The 20,283-nt window shown below is 43.6% G+C and overlaps 2 protein-coding genes across 8 annotated transcripts in view; one reads left to right on the forward strand and one right to left on the reverse strand.

The window, feature by feature from the left end:
- rundc3b (RUN domain containing 3b) overlaps window positions 1–1,640 on the reverse strand; it is a gene marked incomplete at both ends in the record, with an annotated part of 7,092 nt that extends 5,452 nt beyond the window's left edge. For all 7 annotated transcript variants that reach the window (XM_083678375.1, XM_083678377.1, XM_083678376.1 and 4 more), the window contains one exon: window positions 1,546–1,640. In XM_083678375.1, the coding sequence (XP_083534501.1) occupies window positions 1,546–1,640 (95 nt within the window). The remainder of the gene's footprint in view (window positions 1–1,545) is intronic.
- A 2,910-nt stretch (window positions 1,641–4,550) lies between these two features.
- Window positions 4,551–20,058, forward strand: abcb4 (ATP-binding cassette, sub-family B (MDR/TAP), member 4; the record flags this gene model as incomplete). The annotated part of the gene is made up of 27 exons (XM_083678648.1): window positions 4,551–4,571; window positions 5,232–5,299; window positions 5,468–5,537; window positions 6,161–6,326; window positions 6,482–6,530; window positions 8,270–8,461; window positions 8,565–8,736; window positions 8,879–9,003; window positions 9,557–9,728; window positions 9,859–9,972; window positions 11,495–11,605; window positions 12,003–12,128; window positions 12,316–12,519; window positions 12,649–12,819; window positions 13,011–13,172; window positions 13,753–13,899; window positions 14,115–14,219; window positions 14,460–14,537; window positions 14,657–14,740; window positions 14,851–15,054; window positions 16,190–16,290; window positions 16,414–16,554; window positions 17,484–17,640; window positions 17,958–18,155; window positions 18,792–18,998; window positions 19,550–19,696; window positions 19,852–20,058. The coding sequence occupies 27 exons, from the start codon at window positions 4,551–4,553 to the stop codon at window positions 20,056–20,058; spliced, it is 3,699 nt and encodes a 1,232-aa protein (XP_083534774.1).
- Window positions 20,059–20,283: the final 225 nt, after the last annotated feature.

Raw genomic sequence — 20,283 nt, forward strand, 5'->3', positions numbered from 1 at the left:
GGGAGAGCAGTTAGCTGTTGATGCAGAGAAAAACAGACATTTTACCCACTGATGACAACTTGTAGATATCATCAAACAGTGGAATGGGGGGGGGGGGGGGGGGGGGTGCATGTCCAGTGTTGTGATCAGCTTGTGGTTGTGTAGTTGTTGTTGTTTGTGTTTGTGTGATGAGGTGGATTCAATAACCTGTCCTGAGTGCCTGAGCCGCTGCGTCACAACATACAGATTAGCACTGCAGAGGCGGATATGAGAGACAGGACATTTGTCTGTGTGTTTGTGTCTGTGTGTGTGTGCAAAGAGACAGAGAGAGAGAGAGAGAGAGAGAGAGAGAGAGGAAATGGGGAGAGAGGAGCACTCAAAAAGACTTCCCAGAAGCATAGCTGTTTAAAAGCATCTGGTAGGTGATGCGTACTCAGTTCTTCCCCGTCTCTCCTCTTTCTGAAAACCCCTGCATCCTACGTCATGGGAAAAGCTTAATACAATTTTCAACCCTTTTTTAGATAACGAGTTCAAACCCTGACTACCCATTCTCACATCGCTGCCACACGACCTGTGTGTGTGTGTGTGTGTGTGTGTGTGTGTGTGTGTGTGTGTGTGTGCGCGTGTGTGTGTGTGTATTGAAATCATTGTAAGGAGCTCACCACATCAGGCTATGAGATGAGACACATATGACAGGGGTGGGGGGTGGTACAGCATGAGATCACCCAGAGAGAATGACATCACTATTCACCACTTAGTTTCTAACACACACAGGCATACAGAGACACTCATTCACTCAGTCATTCATTACGGATTCATAATTCATTCATACAAAAATCTATGCACCTCTATATTGAGTAGGCAAGTAATTAAGTAGGGATTGTGAACTGTGATTGCATTAATGTTTAATCAAAGGTTGCAGGGGGCTGCGATGTGTGTGTGAGTGAGTGAGTGAGTGGGTTTGTGTGTACTTAGCTGTGTAGCACCCCCTGGACCTAACTTGAAAATGGCCATTCATTCAGTGATGAACTAAACGTCAACAGGGCACTATCATCTGATGCTGCAAAAACATTGACCATAGGACACACCTTTGAGAAAATATTCATCTGAAAATCTATTTTCTGAGAGACCCATTTCCATCATTCAATTACTATGGTTCTCAATATAAGTAATCAGTTTAGCCTAGGCTATATCAATGTTATAGGGATGACATTCCTCAATAAACTTCATGTTATTCTAATTATTTTCAATTGATTTGGAAGTCCACGTCAATCTTTAGTTAATAGCCAACGTAAGCAATAATCTAATGGTACAATGAAACGTTTTTGAACCTCTTTGTTGTCAGATCGGATTCTGTGCACACGTCCTAGTTTATTAAGTAATCCGATATGATCAAGTGATAATAGACTTGATAATTGAAAGCTAGACAAAAGACTGTGAAAGTCGGTTACGTGCGCTGTTTAGAAATGCCAATTATCTCTCTCAATATCCACACTCACTAGCGTTCTGTGAAAACGCGATGTCGTCTCATCCCACCAATGAAGAACACACAAGCACATAATTTACCTGCAGACAGTAAGTAGGTTCCTCCTCTCCACAGCTCCGCTCCTTGTAGCGCCCCGCTTGCGAGCTAAATGCAGCCCCAGGCTCAGCGACGCCATCCCCGTGAGCGTGAGAGTTGTGTCACCCAGGCGCAGTGTTCACGACGGTTCCCACTTGAGTTGGGTTTACCCGTGCGCGCCGCCTGCGAATCCTCTGATCAGCGTCATCCCAGCGCGCTCACTCGTTTGTGTGTGTGGGGGGGGGGGGGGCGGAGGAGAACGGATGGCCCCCGCAAGTATTAGGAGAGGGAGAGGGGGAGAGAGACACAGAGACCGAGGTAGAAACGCCCTAAACCGAAGCTCAGAGTGGATATGATCCCCCTCTAAAATGACCAGTGGTGATCACATGGGCGGCTTGGGAAACGGTGGAAAGAGGAGTTAGGTGTATGTCAACATTTACAGGCTTCCTCTTCATGTCTCCTTTCTTACTCTTCTCATCCATGTTATGTGAAAATACTTAGATGAAAGAAAAGTATGAAGAATGATAACCAGAAATGTGTTTACATCTGTCAATGTCTTCAATTAGTGCAGATTGAGGTAACTATAGTTACAGTAGCCTATTACTATTAGGCTGTACAAGGCCACTAGGCCACTGTATGAGTTACTTAATAACCCAAAATCTACGGACGCATCCATTCTTGTTCCATTCCAAGAATCCATTCTTGTAAACAACCTGATATCATGCAATGTCATACCTTTCATTCATAATTTCATTCAAAGTTTTGACGGTAGTTGTTTCCCCATCCCAACCGACCCCTTAGTTTACTATAATAATATATGCCATTTAGCTGACGCTTTTATCCAAAGTGACTTACATTGCAGTGACTGCATACATTTCAGTATATATGGTCCCAGCAGGAATCAAACCCACAACCTAAGCGTTGTTAGCGACATGCTCTACCAACTGAGCCACAGAGGACCAAACAATGTGGAAGAGTCAGGCTGTTGACTTGGAATAGAAATGACAGACAGTGCATTTATGGCTTAATATCATGTATTTTGTTAGGAGAGAGGAACCTCCAGTGGCCACGAAGAGAACAGCAGCTTGTGAGACAACTCTACTTTCTCAGGCCCTGGTCCAATATTTGTGTTCTTCCTCTATTCCCTGAATTATGTAAGGGGGTATTTTAAAGTGTTAGAACAGAGCCCTGGTAGATAAGTGATAACCAGGATGATTTAACCTAATATGGTATCATTCACAGTGATATTGAATAGCTTACTTTTAAATGGCACTGGGAAGATGGAGGGGTATACCAGATCCTCACATGGGCCTTGCTGTATTGTTAGGGCAAGCATTGTTTTATTTATTCTATCCACATGGTGTGTGTGAGGTAACTGATGTGTGTTTGCATTGTAACATGAAATCATTCTCCATGCTCCATTTCGCTTGCCCCTCAGAATGTGTATTTGTTTCTTTAACCAGGAAAAGCTCATGAAGACACAAAGTGTATTTTGCAAGGGAGACCTGGCCAAGAAAGCAACAGCAATCAATATAACAATACAACACTGTATGTCTTATAGCCGACAGTATGGTTTTTAGGTCAGTCCTTCATTACTCATTTTTGAGCTCTCACTGGATCCAATCATGATGATTTAACAGGACATGATGTCACAGTATGACATCACTGTTTATTATTGTTTCGTCAATGAGTAACACTTCTTATCATTTTGTCAATGCACACTTTGTCTAAAGTAATATACCTATACCCAAGTAATATACCCATTATATTACAGCAGGAATAGAACCCAGCTTCATACAACATAAATAACCAAAAATACAGACCTAGAGTATTCAATCTATGGCAAATATGTACTTTTCAGTCTCACTAGTGTGGAGAGTCAGATGTGGTGGAAAGACTTGAGGTGTGATCTTGAAGTGTGTGCTGAGCAAGTTTGTTTGTTATTCGTTTTACAGTTACATTTGACATATTAATAACTTAGTAGAAACAATGCATTTGGATGTGTGTGTGTGTGTGTGTGTGTGTGTGTGTGTGTTGAGACAGTGTTGTTAACGAACAAAACCTTTGGACCCCTCCTACACAATTGAGTGTTTTATGGCTTCGCGTGCAACAGGATGATTTGTTTTATGAAACGGCAGGGACAGTAACACACACACACGCACACACACACACACACACCTATCAACTTTAGTCAGTATAGAGTTCAGGTAGGTCCCGAGATAATCTAAGGGAAAGTGTCCTTATCATCAGTAGTGTATCACCATGTTGCCACATTCTCTGTTTTGGGATGGGAATTAAAAAGAAAACTGGACGAATAATAACTGATGATGAAAATGACTAATAAACATACTGCACTGAGTTAAAGCTGTATGGGAGTATTGTTTTTAATGAATGAGTATTTTCATATTATTAATACTATCATATTTGTGGTCCCCCTATTTGACATATAAAATAGTGTTTATTATTTTGTGGCAGTCCATGGTTTTATTTAGATTACATTTCTTTAATTTAAATGACTAGTTGTGATTCAGCAGCCACACAGACACAAAGGCTCCTGTACTAATAATCACAGCTTTCTAGGAATGAGAGCTGTAAGAAGGTAAAGGAGTAACCATAGAAATACTGTATGCGTTTTAAAGAAATGATCCTTATGAGATAGCCTATGTGAAGCACAGTAAATAAAAAAATTATTGGTAAATTTTCTGTTCTGTAACATTTTCTGTTCAATTCACACACAGTTCAGCAGAGTCAGTCTACAGGATAACCTAATATTTGATACTTTTTCGCCTGAACAGAAGGGAGGCGGGATCTGAGTCGGAGAGGCTGTAAATGATGTCACTTTGTGTAAAGCGCAATAAATCTATGATATAAGAGAAGCGTCGGCTCTAAGTCCTGTCTACCAGCAGAAAGAAAAGGGGACCAGGACCGGAGCCGTGCTCTTCGTCTACGCACCGACCGCTCTAATCTGACCACTTGTGTCAAAAATAGAACCAGAGAGACAGGTCTGGAGATGGGCGACGGAAAAGAAGCGGTGAGTCTGTTATCTAGCTAACACCTACCGTAAAATGAAGCCTATTCAGGGTCATACACATTGTAGCCACTGTATCAGATTATTTTGATGGTAGTAGTTATGAACGGTATGGTTGTGTTTTCCCAGAAGGGTAGCCTAAAATCAGTCATACTCAATTGGTGGCATTAGTCTTTGGATCTCAAGTTTCCAGAGGCGCGGGCACGTAAAATAATAAAATATTAGGATATCCTGCTGAACTTTGTGTGTGAATTGAGACGATTTTGTGAATTGAGACGATGATTCAATTTTGCTGTCCTCTAAATTACCTGCTAGAGGTGCCATGAAGTGTGTTAAATTGCGTAGAAATGCTGGAAATTAACTTTTAATTGTAAACAATTATATCAAACCTACACCTATGCTTATGTTGCTTGAGAAATCTGCTATTATTTTTAAATGAAACAATGATGATATTAGTTAGAAGGACGCTTTTGACTGTAATTCTATAGATGTCAATTTGTCCTAAATGACCATTCAACCCCCCCCCCAACCAAAATCCATTTGTGTCTTTAAACTTCAACCATGTGAACAACAATAGGACTTTACTACCATAAAGTATTTATTACAACTGGGGCAAAGTTAGTTTTGACCCTGATTTACAGTGTCTCTTACCCTCCCAACCAGCCGCAGGATCCTGTCATGGACTGGAAGGACCAGAAGGCCAATGTGAACACCAAACATGGGGACGGAAGGTAAATATGAACCTGCTTTGTTTATTTATCTAACTCCTAATGTCCCCTTACAGACAGAAATGTCTACACAAACATATTTTATTTACAATGCAACTTGTCTTTATTGATTGGTGTTGATAGCTCCAAAATTATTGAGGTTGTAAAATTATGTATTTTTCTCACTTCAAGTGATGACAAAAAGAAGGGGGACAAAAAGGAGAAAGAACCAAAGTTGCCAATGGTTGGTCCCATTGCTCTGGTGAGTATATCCTGTCTGATTTAGATCAACGCATCATTATTAACTACAGTCTCTGATAAAAGTAGTAAACATAATTTAGTTGGGCAGTGTGTTGACATCACAATGCTGATGTGTAAGAGTTGTCCAATCTGGTCACGACCTCAGTACTATCTGTATGTGTTTATGCAATAATATGTAATAATAATTAATAAAATATATGGTTCAGATACACTCTTATGTCAGACATTTTTAGGTATGCTGTCTCCTCACACCCACTGTAGACCCTTTCCATGTAATTAGTTTTAGAGTGGATAAAGTGACTGATGCAACTGTGTGCAAGGTTGGAAACCAGACCAGACGTGAGTGCGGAAAACATGGGGTTAGGGTTAGGGTTAGGGTTAGGCTCGTCCCCCCCAGGCCCCTGCTGTGAGAATATAATAGCTGGATAAGAGCCTCTACTAATGAAGATGCTGAAGCTACTCACATAATGGCTATAATTGGAATATTCAATAAAAAATGTCTCTCTCTCTCTCTCTCTCTCTCTCTCTCTCTCACACACACACACACACACACACACACACACACACACACACACACACACACACACACATACACACACTTTGCTTGACCCCCCACCCCCTTAGTTCAGGTTTGCTGATAGTTGGGACACATTTATGATTATAGTGGGGACAGTGATGGCCATGGTTAATGGAACAATACTACCTCTGATGTGTATTGTGTTTGGAGACATGACTGACAGCTTCATAGGGGACTCCATCCAGTCACAGATCAACAAAACCAATGGAACCAGTAAGTGCCCCTCCCCCTCCCCCCCGCACTCACACACACACACACACACACACACACACACACACACTCAGACACACACACACACACACACAACACAAATGCAAATTGTGAATTCTTCTCTAATTAACTGTCTAATCGTGTCTCTTCCCCTGCAGACATCACTGTCCCTGTATTTAATTCCAGTTTGTCAGAAGACATGACTGGGTAAGATTGAACTCTCTGATAAGTTCAAAAACAATATGTCAGGAGTTGACTGTAGTTCTTTCTGTCTCACACCAAATCCTGCTGGATATGTGTGTTTACAGCTGTAAGAGCATATCTGCACCCTTCCTAGTGACCAATGGGGTCCGACAAGGTGGAATACTGTCACCTGTTCTCTTCAATTTGTATATGGATGGTCATTCTAAAAAGTTAAAAGAGTGTAAGACTGGATGTATAGTGGGGAATGGTATTATTAACCATATGATGTACACTGATGACCTAGTCGTCCTGTCTCCTTATAGTGCTGGCTTACAGCAACTGCTCAGAGTCTGCTCAAGTTATGGTGTGCAGTATGACAACTCTTTTTAAAGCCTACTGTACTCCACTCTATACAGCCCACCTGTGGTGCAGTTATAGTAAAGCGAAAATGAAAAACCTTCAGGTGGCATTTAATGATGCATTCAGACTCTTGCTGAAGCTCCCAAGATGGACAAGTGCGAGTCATATGCTTGTAACTAATAATGTTTCCAATAATGTAATGTATTGAGGAATTTCATGCATACATTTACAGTTGAAGTCGGAAGTTTACATACACCTTAGCCAAATACATTTAAACTCAGTTTTTCACAATTCCTGACATTTAATCCAAGTAAACATTCCCTGTCTTAGGTCAGTTAGGACCACTTCTTTATTTTAAGAATGTGAAATGTCAGAATAATAGTAGAGAGAAATATTTATTTCAGCTTTGTTGTTGTTCTGGGATTGATTTGCACTTTTCGCGCCAAAGTACGTTCATCTCCTTCCTGAGTGGTATAACGGCTGCATGGTCCCACGGTGTTTATACTTGCGTACTATTGTTTGTACAGATGAACGTGGTACCTTCAGGCGTTTGGGAATTGCTCCCAAGGATGAACCAGACTTGTGGAGGTCCACAATTTTTTTTCTGAGGTCTTGGCTGATTTCTTTTGATTTCCCCATAATGTCAAGCAAAGAGGCACTGAGTTTGAAGGTAGGCCTTAAAATGCATCCACAGGTACACCTCCAATTGACTCAAATGATGTCAATTAGCCTGTCAGAAGCCTCTAAAGCCATGACATCATTTTCTGAGCCCAAGCTGTTTAAAGGCACAATCAACTTAGTGTATGTAAAGTTCTGACCCACTGGAATTGTGATATAGTGAATTATAAGTGAAATAATCTGTCTGTAAACAATTGTTGGAAAAATGACTTGTGTCATGCACAAAGTAGATGTCCTAACCGACTTGCCAAAACTATAGTTTGTTAACATGAAATCTGTGGAGTGGTTAAAAAATGACTTTTAATGACTTCAACCTAAGTGTATGTAAACTTCCGACTTCAACTGTATGTGTCAGCTAATTGATTCAAAAAATGTAATCATAATGGCTCTAACTGAGCCGACACAAAGTGACACAAGGTGTTCCTCTAGTCTTTGGAAACATTGGAACAAATGTCTGTATGTGTTTTGATCACTGTGGATTTGTGAAATGCCATGATCTCATACATATTTCTGTACTGTTGTCCTCGTATTGTATTTAATTATTTTTCTTTTTTTCTATGCTGAAATAGACCTATGTGTCTGAAATAAATTTCATACAAGCATTGTTCCCAGTGTCCAGCCCTATACACCCATGGGTGGGTGGGTGGGTGGGTGGGTTGTGTACGTGTGTGTGTGTGTGTGTGTGTGTGTGTGTGTGTATTTACCTATGTTTCTCCATACCGTAGCTTTGCCATCTACTACTCCATCATGGGAGCGGGGGTGTTGATAGCAGCCTACATGCAGGTGGCGTTCTGGACTCTGTCAGCGGGCCGCCAGGTCAAACGCCTCAGGAAGCTCTTCTTCCACTGTATCATGCAGCAGGAGATCGGCTGGTTCGACGTCAACGAGACCGGAGAGCTGAACACACGTCTAACAGAGTAGGTGGATGTTATAGCCTACACACACATACCTCACAGATATGCCTCTCAGAGTGTATGTTTGTGTTTAATGTTGGAGTTAAAAGACCTCTTCCCTCCACAGTGACATATATAAGATCAACGAGGGGATTGGGGATAAGGTGGGGATGTTGATCCAATCCTTCACCACCTTCTTATCGTCCTTTGTCATCGGCTTCATCAAAGGCTGGAAGCTCACCCTCGTCATCCTCGCTGTCAGCCCTGCACTGGGCATATCTGCTGGACTGTTCAGCATGGTGAGACACACACACACACACACACACACACACACACACACACACACACACACACACACACACACACACACACACACACACACACACACAGAGAAACACATGTATGAAGGCACTAGCACCCCTCTTCTGTCCCTGTCTGTAGGTGTTGACAACGTTCACCGCCAAGGAGCAGACTGCGTATGCCAAGGCTGGGGCTGTGGCTGAAGAGGTGTTGTCTGCTGTCAGGACTGTCTTTGCCTTCAGTGGACAACAGAAGGAGATAATCAGGTGTGTGTGTGTGTGTATGTGTGTGTGTGTTTGTATGTGTGTGTGTGTGTGTATATGTGTGTGTGTGTGTGTGTGTGTGTGTGTGTGTGTGTGTGTGTGTGTGTGTGTGTGTGTGTGTGTGTATGAGATAGAAAGTATACAGAGAATCATCCCCATCATATAAGCAGCAGTAACAAGGGAAGCTGAAGTAGTAACGACAATATTGTTTCCATATGCCGTGTTGCTGCTGAAGACACCCAGTCTGAGGAGGATAAATTAATGTTATTCTATAACTGGATTTCCTGAAAGAAAATAAATCCAGATGCCTACGTCACTCTGGATAAAAGCATCACCCTGGAAGAGAATTGGATTAGTGTGGAGAATTAGATTAGTGTGGCGTTTCTCTTGACATATGGGTCACTCTCTTTGTACCCCTGTCCTTCTTCTTCTCTCTCTTTTTCTCTCCTCCACTCTTCTCATAAACCGTGTGTGTGTGTGTGTGTGTATGTGTGTGCGTGCATGTGCGTGTGTCTGTGCGTGTGCGTGTGCGTGTGCGTGTGCGTGTGCGCCACAGGTATGAAAAGAACTTAGAGGATGCTAAGAACATGGGCATCCGGAAGGCCCTCTCTTCCAACATTGCCATGGGCTTTACCTTCCTTATGATCTACATGTCCTATGCTCTGGCCTTCTGGTACGGCAGCACACTCATCTTGGCTGGGGAATACACCATGGGAACTGTGCTCACCGTGAGTACACACACACACACACACACACACACACACACACAAAACTGCGACTTTGTAAGGCCTACATTACACATATATCAGTTGAATCTTTTAAGAGCAGTGTGTGTAACCTTGCTGAATGTGTCTTCAGGTGTTCTTTACTGTGATGATCGGGGCGTTTGCAATGGGACAGACCTCCCCTAACATCCAGTCCTTCGCCAGTGCCCGGGGGGCTGCATACAAAGTCTACAACATCATAGACAGCGTAAGCTCCTCTCCTCTCTCTCTCTCACACGCACATGCACACGCATGCACACACACACACACACACACACACACACACACATGCACACACACACACACACACACACACACACACACACACACACACACACACACACCTCCCCCTCCCTATCTAGATACACACTACTCATAGCGAAAAAATAGAACACTTATCATGTTGTATGGACAACTCTGCAGAGCTGCAGGTTTTGCAGGCCTTTGTTCAAGCCTAACACTAACACACCTGATTCACTCCCTGAATTGAGCAAATTTTAATTTGATTTACCCTAACCCTGATTTGATGTATGTTTAATTTTAGCCATTAAAGAGTTAACACAGAGCAAAGCCTGTGACTTCGGTTATCCCAAAATGGACTGTGTTTAGTCTACTGTGCGTTAGTTAATGGTTCACCATCTTTTGTTAATGTATCACGATGAACTAATTTCACCACAAACACTGTCAAGTAAACAGGCACAAATATACTGACCAAATGACTGGCCCAACACATGTTCTAGGAATGCCTTTACCCTTGGAATGCAGCATTTCAGTATTAAACAACCAAGATAAATCAAAGTTAAATTCCCTTACTCCCCCCCCCACACACACACACCAGAGACAAAAACAAGAGGAAAGCATGGAAGGGTGAGGTTACCCTGAGGGACCTCACACACACAAACTTTGAGCAGCAACACTCACACACACATCTGTACGTATGCACGCAGGCACGCACACACTGGAACAGGCCGCAACTAGGAGCCTCGCTGAAACACAAAGACTAACGTAAATAAACATGACCAGAGCTAACATGCTCAGATCAAACTGGCCGGTTAACAGTCTTCCTCCCATTGTCCCCCTGAGTTAAGGAAGGGAGGGAGGAGATATAATAAGAGAGAGTTTGGAGAGAGAGAGGATGAAGGGATCCATGGGAGAGGGAGAAAAAAAGAGCTTAAGGGGGTGGGGGACAGTGGGCTAAACAGAGCCTGCTCCCCCACTGAGCGTTCAGAAATGTTCCCCAGTCTCTTGTTTATACCCTTGTATAAACCATGTCTGTATGTTCTTTGGTTTTCCTCTTTTCCTATTGACCTTCGGAAACTGAAAACCTGTTTTCGCTTTGTCATTCTGGGGTATTGCGTGTGGATTGATGGCAAATTCTTTTAATTTAATCCATTTTAAATTCAGTCTATAACACAACAAAATGTAGAAAAAGTGAAGGGGTCTGAATACTTTCCAAAGGCACTGTGACCCCTGTGACTGAATACTTTCCAAAGGCACTGTGACCCCCCTATTCTGTGTCCTATGAGAATGGTTCATCTCCCAATCATCTTTATTTTCAACCTCTAAGCAGTATTAATAATATACTGTATCTGTCCATATTATGTATGTGCCACTACAACGTCCTGCTCTGTCATCAGTGCTGTCAGTGAACTAAGCTTAACCAGAGAGTATCTTTCATATCAGACCTGTAGTATCACTCAAAAGTTCTGTTGTTGTTTTTTTCTTTTCAGAAACCTCATATCAACAGTTACTCAGATGACGGTTTCAAGCCTGACTCCATTAAAGGAAACATTGAATTCAAGGACATCCACTTCAAATACCCCTCACGGGCTGATGTCAAGGTAGGTGCTCCCTTCTTCTGGGCAGCTTTCTCTTGACATGCTGTTTGCTGAAATTTACCTTGCTGACTGTTACCTGACTGGCTATTCGCTGAATGACTGCTACCTGACTGGCTGTTACCTGACTGGCTATTAACTGGATGATTGTTAACTGGATGATTGTTAACTGGATGACTGGCTGTTAGCTGGATGACTGCTAGCTGGATGACTGTTACCTGTATGACTAGCTGCTTTGCTTAGATTATCTGCTTTCTGTTTTTACTGACCTTTACCTCTCTATCTTTCCCCTGTCAAACTGTTACCTGTCTGATTGGCTGTGGTATATGTACCTGTCTCTCAGGTTGTGGCTCGTATCCCATCTTCCTGTTAGAGTATGTGTGTCTCTGTACTATCTCTGTAGGTGTTGAACGGCATGTCTCTAAGTGTGCGTAGTGGCCAGACCATAGCTTTGGTGGGCAGTAGTGGATGTGGGAAAAGCACCACAGTTCAGCTGTTACAGAGATTCTACGACCCGCAAGAGGGAATGGTGAGTAGCAGAGACTTCAGTATTACAATGATATGTCCATACACACATACTCTCACACATTTCATCCATATGAACCGGCCTGTTTGATCACCACAACTAGCTCTGGTCTTATCACTCTATGCCTTGGCTGTCAGTAAGTCAGTATCTGTTCTATAACATCTGTTTCTATGCCCTGTATGTTCTGTAGGTGAGTATAGACGGACATGATGTGCGCTCCTTGAACGTTGGGTACCTGAGGGGGATGATAGGAGTGGTGAGTCAGGAGCCCATCCTCTTCGCTACCACCATCTCTGAGAACATCCGTTACGGCCGACCAGACGTCACACAGGAAGAGATAGAGATGGCGACACAAGAAGCTAACGCTTATGACTTCATCATGAAATTACCTGATGTAAGTGTGCGTGTGTGTGTGTGAGTATTCTTCACACCACCGGTATATTATATGGTATATATGTTCATCGTTGAGTACAGAAGGGGCCATCAGTCCCACCTGCTGATGTTATGACTTCTCGTTGAGCAGAAGTTTGAGACGTTGGTTGGAGACAGAGGGACTCAGATGAGCGGAGGACAGAAGCAGAGGATTGCCATCGCCCGGGCTCTCGTTCGCAATCCCAAAATCCTCCTGCTGGACGAGGCCACCTCCGCCCTCGACGCAGAGAGTGAAACCATAGTGCAGGCCGCCCTTGACAAGGTACACATAAACACACACACACACACACACACACACACACACACACACACTTGTTGATTCTCTTATTCTGTCACTGTAGTTACAGTTACAGTATTTCATACATCCAGTATTATCTACAGACAACAAAAGAGAGGCTAAACTTAATACATTACTTTTGTGTCATCTGTCTTTACCCCACCCTCTCTCTCCAGGTCAGACAGGGTCGGACCACCATAATAGTGGCTCACCGCCTCTCTACCATCCGTAATGCTGATGTCATCGCAGGCTTCAAAAATGGAGAGATCGTTGAGCAAGGCACTCACAACGAGCTACTGGAGAGAAAAGGAGTTTACCACACACTGGTCACAATGCAGGTAACACACACACACACACACACACACACACTCACACACACACACACACCCTCTCTCTTCACTCACTCTTTTCTACTCTGTTCTGTCCCATAGACATTCAGGGATGCTGAGACAAGCGTGGAGGCTGTGAATGAACAGGACGAAAAGAGTCCATCAGTCATGTCATTCTCAGAGAGCACCATCTTTAGGCAGACATCAACTAAAGGCTCTTTCATTGGCTCAGAAGGAGAGAAGGAGGATGAGAAGGACAAAACAGAGGAGGAGGTAAGATCCCTGGGCTGTGTCTTAATAGTGTAATGTGACTTCCTCTCCTTGTGTCCTCTTCTTAATCTGCACTGATCCGAAAAGACTTGACTGGCAGTACATGGTGGTGTATGGTCAATACATGTATGGTGGATGCCCATCATTGGTCTTATGATCACCTGTTCAGTTTATGCCAAACTGTGTAGATTAGGAGAAGGGTATGAGAAAAGGATACCACTTTTGAGGAGTGAGATATAGCCAAAGACCATTTCTCTCTCTCTCTCTAACACTCTCTCTCTCTTTTGCTCTCTCTCTCTTTCTCTCTCCCTCTCTGTAGGACGAGAAGGTTCCTCCTGTGTCATTCCTGAAGGTGTTGCGTCTCAACCTTCCTGAGTGGCCTTATATAGTCGTGGGCTTGATCTGTGCCATCATCAATGGAGCAATGCAGCCGTTGTTTGCCGTCATCTTCTCTAAGATCATTGCTGTACGTTAACATCAGTTATGATCGATTTTTCTACTAGTATTTTTTTTAAGTACTCAAAGGGCTTTACATTGTAATGGTGGAAATCACAATTCACACACACATTGGTAGTAGAGAGGTGTGAATAGGAAAGCAGGGAGAGTGTGTTGTCAAGTGTGTGTGTGTGTGTGTGTGTGTGTGTGTGTGTGTGTGTGTGTGTGTGTGTTGTCATCTCTCAGGTGTTTGCTGAGCCAGACCAGGAGATCGTCAGACAGCGTTCCTCGTTCTTTTCTCTCATGTTTGCAGCCATTGGAGCAATGTCCTTCTTCACCTTGTTCCTACAGGTATGTACACACCCACTCACCCCCCCCCCCCCCACATACTGTATACATGCAAACTCACATCTTGTATTACAGCTCGAACTACAGTAGCACATTTATTGGTGTAAACATATTTTTGTTGGTTATACATAGTAGAGTCAAGAGTGTGTAGTTCAGTGTGTGTGTGTGTGTGTGTGTGTGTGTGTGTGTGTGTGTGTGTGTGTGCGTGCGTGCGTGCGTGCGTGTGTTCTCTGTTCCTTCTAGGGTTACTGCTTTGGGAAAGCTGGTGAAATTCTGACAAAGAAGCTGAGACTGCAGGCCTTCAAAGCCATGATGAGACAGGTGAGAGTGGTTATAAACGTTTATAGAGGTCTGTTGACATAGACAGGAGGGTTGATCAACATGTATATGAAGTTATAATGACATGTTTATAGTATTTAAGTATTTCCTGTGTTCTCTAGGACCTGGGCTGGTTTGACCACCATAAGAACAGTGTGGGAGCTCTCACTACCAGACTGGCCACAGACGCAGCCCAAGTGCAGGGAGTAAGTGATGCGTGCACACATACTCCTCCCCCCCCCCCATCTCCTTGCAAATCTCACACCAGAATCTCACAAACATCACTCCCCTCTGTATCCCCCCCCCACCTCTCCAGGCCACAGGTGTGCGTTTGGCTACGCTGGCCCAGAACGTAGCTAACCTGGGTACCAGTCTGATCATCTCGTTTGTTTACGGCTGGGAGCTCACGCTGCTCATCATGTCGGTGGTGCCTTTAATGGCTGTGGCGGGAGCCGTACAGATGAAACTGCTCGCTGGCCACGCTGTCGAAGACAAGAAAGAACTGGAGCAGGCTGGGAAGGTAGAAACATACACACACATACAATGTTTTTGTACTCTTTGACTATAATGAGAAAGCTGTTTAGAATATGTTGGTCTTGTAACTTAGGAGTTTTCAAAGTGGCCACACCAGAGGGTCTGTGGCAGGGTGGGACAAAATAAGAATAAACATCTTTTGTGCTCTAATCCCAAAATTGTATTCATTACAATTCGAGATTTTACTGTAAATGTAGAATGTACTGTGTTAGAATGGTGGGGTAGAGTAGCTTTTATAAATCATTCTTGGGGCAAAACAGTCCACAGGCAAACTTGGTTAACTTTGGGGCAAAACAGTCCTAGGTATATTAACAAACAGTCCGACCTGTCTTCAAACGTGCGTTGATAGATTGATTCTGTTAGCGAGGGAGAACTCTGCCCTTGCTGATAGGATGATTTATTTTTAGCTCTACACAATGATAAATATGGGGACCTTTTGCCATGCAACACACCTCCAACAAACCTTTATAGTAGGGAGAATGCATTGAATTTTGACTCCATATTATGTTTGTGTTTTTCAATCAATAATAGCCTGTTTTCAAAGAGCACCTCTCATTTCACACATCATCATCAAAGAAGCGCTCCTTCAATGTGCTCACTGTAACGCTGATTCACAATTGAAAACCCTGTTGCATTTTGAAGGTAAAACAAATCATATGCTAGAAGGAGAAATACAGTTTACTCTTACGAGACTAGTAATAGTGTTCCAGTTCACCAATGGACAGAACACAATCAATTATTACAATTTAATTACAATTATTTTCAACATTTCGATACCTGGCAGACCGGTGTTTATTTACTAAAATCTGTAATGAAACCTGGTAATTGTAAGAGACAGGCGTTTGTTGGAGACTGCAATTATTGGAAGTTAGGGTAGGCTATATCCCCACAATGGATTCATCCTTGCAGTGCGTGAAATTAATGCTGTGTTGTTGTGAAAAAGGCTCTTATAAGGTCTACTTCATGATATACTGGGAGCACTTAAACAAATGCTGGTGGAGTCCACAACCAGGGGACATTTAGGCTCCCTTGACATAAAAAAGTTTGGTAACTCCAACTGTTACAGTCTAATATTATTTCATAGTGGAACCAATAAAGCATTCCAAATCTATCTTCCACAGATTGCCACAGAAGCCATAGATAACATTCGTACGGTGGCATCTCTCACCAGAGAACAGAAGTTTGAGAACTTGTACCAGGAAAACCTGCTGGTGCCTTACCAGTATGTAGACCTTTGAATAATTTAATTTCCAACCATACATATTTTTCCTATTTCCAGCACCTATGTGGTGTTTTTCTTGTATTGTGTTTCTTTCTCTCATCCCCCATCTCTGTCTCTCTGCAGGAACTCCAAGAAGAAGGCCCATGTGTATGGTTTCACCTTTGCCTTCTCCCAGTCCATGATCTACTTTTCCTACGCTGGCTGTTTTCGCTTTGGAGCCTGGCTCATCGAGGAAGAGAGGATGACATTTGAAGGAGTCTTCTTGTGAGTACCCACCTCTGATTGGTCAGAACATGGCGACTTCCTTTAATTACCTATGTTTGATTGGCTCTTGGTCCGTGCTCATATGGACATAGATGTGTTAGGGTTAGTGAATGTTTTCTCCTCTGGTTGGTGAGTAGGATGTTTCTGACTGGTCTGTAAGTTAGCTGACACAGATGACTCTTCGTTGAGTCTAGTTTAGGTACCCAAAGGACTATGTACTGTACCCATGCCAGTAGAGATGCTTAGGGGCACTGGGAGAGAATATGTGCAAGGTGTGTGTGTACACACACACACACACACATGTACAGTAGAATACACCACAGCTCCTCTAGGCTTGACAAGAATGTCAGGTAGGGGACAAAGTTTATTCACATTGCCACAATAACAGTTAATAATTACCTCTCTGTGAAGTGTGTCGGAGGTGAACCTAACGAGTCATCACCCATAGTGACAGTGGCTAAATAGCCATAGCAACACTGACGTGACAGAAACAGTTATATAACAGACATTTCCACACACATTTTTTTTTATCTGTCATACAGTGACAATGAAGCCCAAAGTACCTCACTGGCAAGCACAGAATACACACAAAAAAATACAACAGAAATACATCAACAAGCAACACAGAGGAAATACACTTCCTACAGTAGGACAGCTTTTCACATGTACACAACGGCTCTATCAGGTGGGACATGACATATCAGAACCCTCTGGTGGTGTTTCTCTGGTGGTGTTCAACCTGTATTCATCCTGGTTAATGTCATTAAAACAATGTCAAATGTATTTTACTGGATGGCTGAACTAAAGATGAATAGATACATAGATAGACATATAGATAGACTGATGCAGTAAATAGATAGATAGATGGATTGATAGATAGATAGATAGATAGATAGATAGATAGATAGTAACATGTTTCTCCCTCTCAGGGTGATTTCAGCAGTCCTCTATGGGGCCATGGCCGTAGGAGAGGCCAACTCTTTCACTCCAAACTACGCCAAGGCTAAGATCTCAGCGGCTCACATCATGATGCTCATCAACAGAGAACCTGCCATCGACAACGATTCACAGGAGGGAGACACACCGGTACACTACACACACACACACACACACACGCACACGCACACGCACACGCACACGCACACACACACACACAGATACAAACATACACACGTGTGCATGCAAACATACACACTCAAAAGCACAGACAATACACAATTTTGGTAAAAATGCTAACTTTTTACTGTGCTGATCCTGCTGTTGTGCTTATTTTTCTCCCCTCATCACCTCCTTCTTCTGTCCCTCTTTCTCTCTGTCCCTCCTCTCTTTCTGTCCCCCCCTCTCTCTCTTTCAAATCCTCCCTTTTCTCTTCCACCACCCCTTCTCCCTGACCTGTCCTTCAGGACCACTTTGATGGTAACGTGTGTTTCAAGTCAGTGCAGTTCAACTACCCATCCCGTCCTGCGGTGCCCATCCTGCAGGGGCTGAATCTGAGTGTGAAGAAGGGACAGACTTTAGCCCTGGTGGGGAGCAGCGGCTGTGGCAAGAGCACCACTATTCAACTACTGGAGAGGTTCTACGATCCCTTTAAAGGGACAGTGGTGAGTGTATACATACAGAAGACATCCGTGTGTACAAAACACATGTAGGATGCACGCACACGTACACACACACACGCACACACACACACACAAACTATCTCTCTATCACTCTCCCTCTCTCTTTCTCTCTCTCTCTCTCTCTCACACACACACACACACACACACACACACACAAACTATCTCTCTATCACTCTCCCTCTCTCTTTCTCTTTCTCTCTCTCTCTCTCTCTCTCTCTCTCACACACACACACACACACACACACACACACACACACACACACACACACACACAGACACAATAGTTACTAGCAGTCTAGGGTGCACATACACCGCTTTGTAGCCCCTGCTGTACTCTCACTGTACCGGTGGGAGAGACCTTAGAGGTTATGGCCCTGCTCAAAGTGTGTGTGTGTGTGTGTGTGTGTGTGTGTGTGTGTGTGTGTGTGTGTGTGTGCATGCCCTGCTCAAAGTTATGGGCCTGCTCAAGGTCTCAGATAAATTGAGTGACACTGTCAGAGTGTGGATTGAATCTCCCTGCATCCAATTCATCCTCCTGATGAATCAAAATGTTCTTCCTCTTCCTCCTCCTCTCTCCATTCCTGCTCTCTCTCCTCTTCCCCACCTCCTCGTTATCAGCTGCTGGATGACAGTGATGTGAAGCAGCTGAACATCCATTGGCTGAGAGCCCAGATGGGTATCGTGTCTCAGGAGCCTGTGCTGTTTGACTGTACTCTGGCCGCGAACATCGCCTATGGAGACAACTCTCGCACCGTTACCATGGAGGAGATAGAGAACGCTGCCAAAGCAGCCAATATACACAGCTTTATAGACAACCTGCCTCAGGTATGATACTAATACTACAGTAGTACTATCATTCAATTACTAAACATCCACAGCTTACAGAGATAGACAACCTGTCTCAGGTACAGTACTGGTATTCCTCACTACTACTACTCACATTCAAACTTATACTACTACTGCCATCACTACTACTACTATTACTATTGCTTTAGATTAGATTGCATTCAACTGTCACTCTAGTAAGCATATTTTGCCTCTGTAAGTTTGCACATAAAATTCCTTTATCTTTATCAACTCAAGGCCCTTACTGTTTGGCTGGATAGCCACAGATAACAGATAACAGATAACAGATAACAGCCAATGATTCTGCTTTCTCTGATGCTGAACACCCCCAGCCATTAAAGTTGCTGGACTAATAAAGCTACTCTCATCTAAGCGCCGTATTCTGTGTAGGGGGTAATAACCTCACCCGTCTCACTGTGGACTCACCTTTCCCTCTCTCTTTCTCTCTCTCTTTCTCTCTCTCCCTCTGTCTGTCTGTTGCTCTTCTCTTGTTCCCTCTCCCTCCCATCCATCTCTCTCTCTCTGAGTAGAAGTATGACACCCAGGCAGGTGACAAGGGGACCCAGTTGTCAGGAGGTCAGAAGCAGCGTATAGCCATAGCCAGGGCCATGCTCCGCAACCCCAAACTTCTGCTACTGGACGAGGCCACCTCTGCACTGGACACTGAGAGCGAGAGGGTGAGTTTGTGTGTGTGTGTGTGTTTATGTGTGTTTGTACCCTTGTGCCCTTGTTATGTCCTCCTGAAGCTGCTACCCATCATGGATCATGATGTTCTAAGCATTTCATTTCAAATGTATAATGATAACATAAATTTGAAATACCACATCTCCAGGTGGTACAGGATGCTCTGGACCAGGCTCGACAGGGCAGGACGTGCATCGTTGTGGCCCACCGTCTGTCCACCATCCAGAACGCTGACCGCATCGCTGTCTTCCAGGGAGGGGTGGTGGTGGAGCAGGGGACTCATCAACAACTACTGGCCAAGAAGGGAGCCTACTTTAAACTGGTCACCACACAGTTGGGCCATGGGAGAAATTGAAGGAGGAGGTAGGCTGATGGAGAGGGAGATGGGGGGGGGGGGGTGATATAACACAGTACCAGCACACGGGCCACAAGAACATATCATTTTGTACTTCATTGATTATTGGCACCCTTGCAGCTGTTTCTTCTGTTAAGGGGTTGGGAATAGGTTCTGGGAATGTTTTAGGATGAAGGCTAGAACTTCACTTGTGCAACGTACCCAGGTATTTAAGTCTCCAAGTTA

This window comes from Argentina silus, assembly GCF_951799395.1.
Source record: "Argentina silus genome assembly, chromosome: 10".
Lineage (NCBI taxonomy): Eukaryota > Metazoa > Chordata > Actinopteri > Argentiniformes > Argentinidae > Argentina > Argentina silus.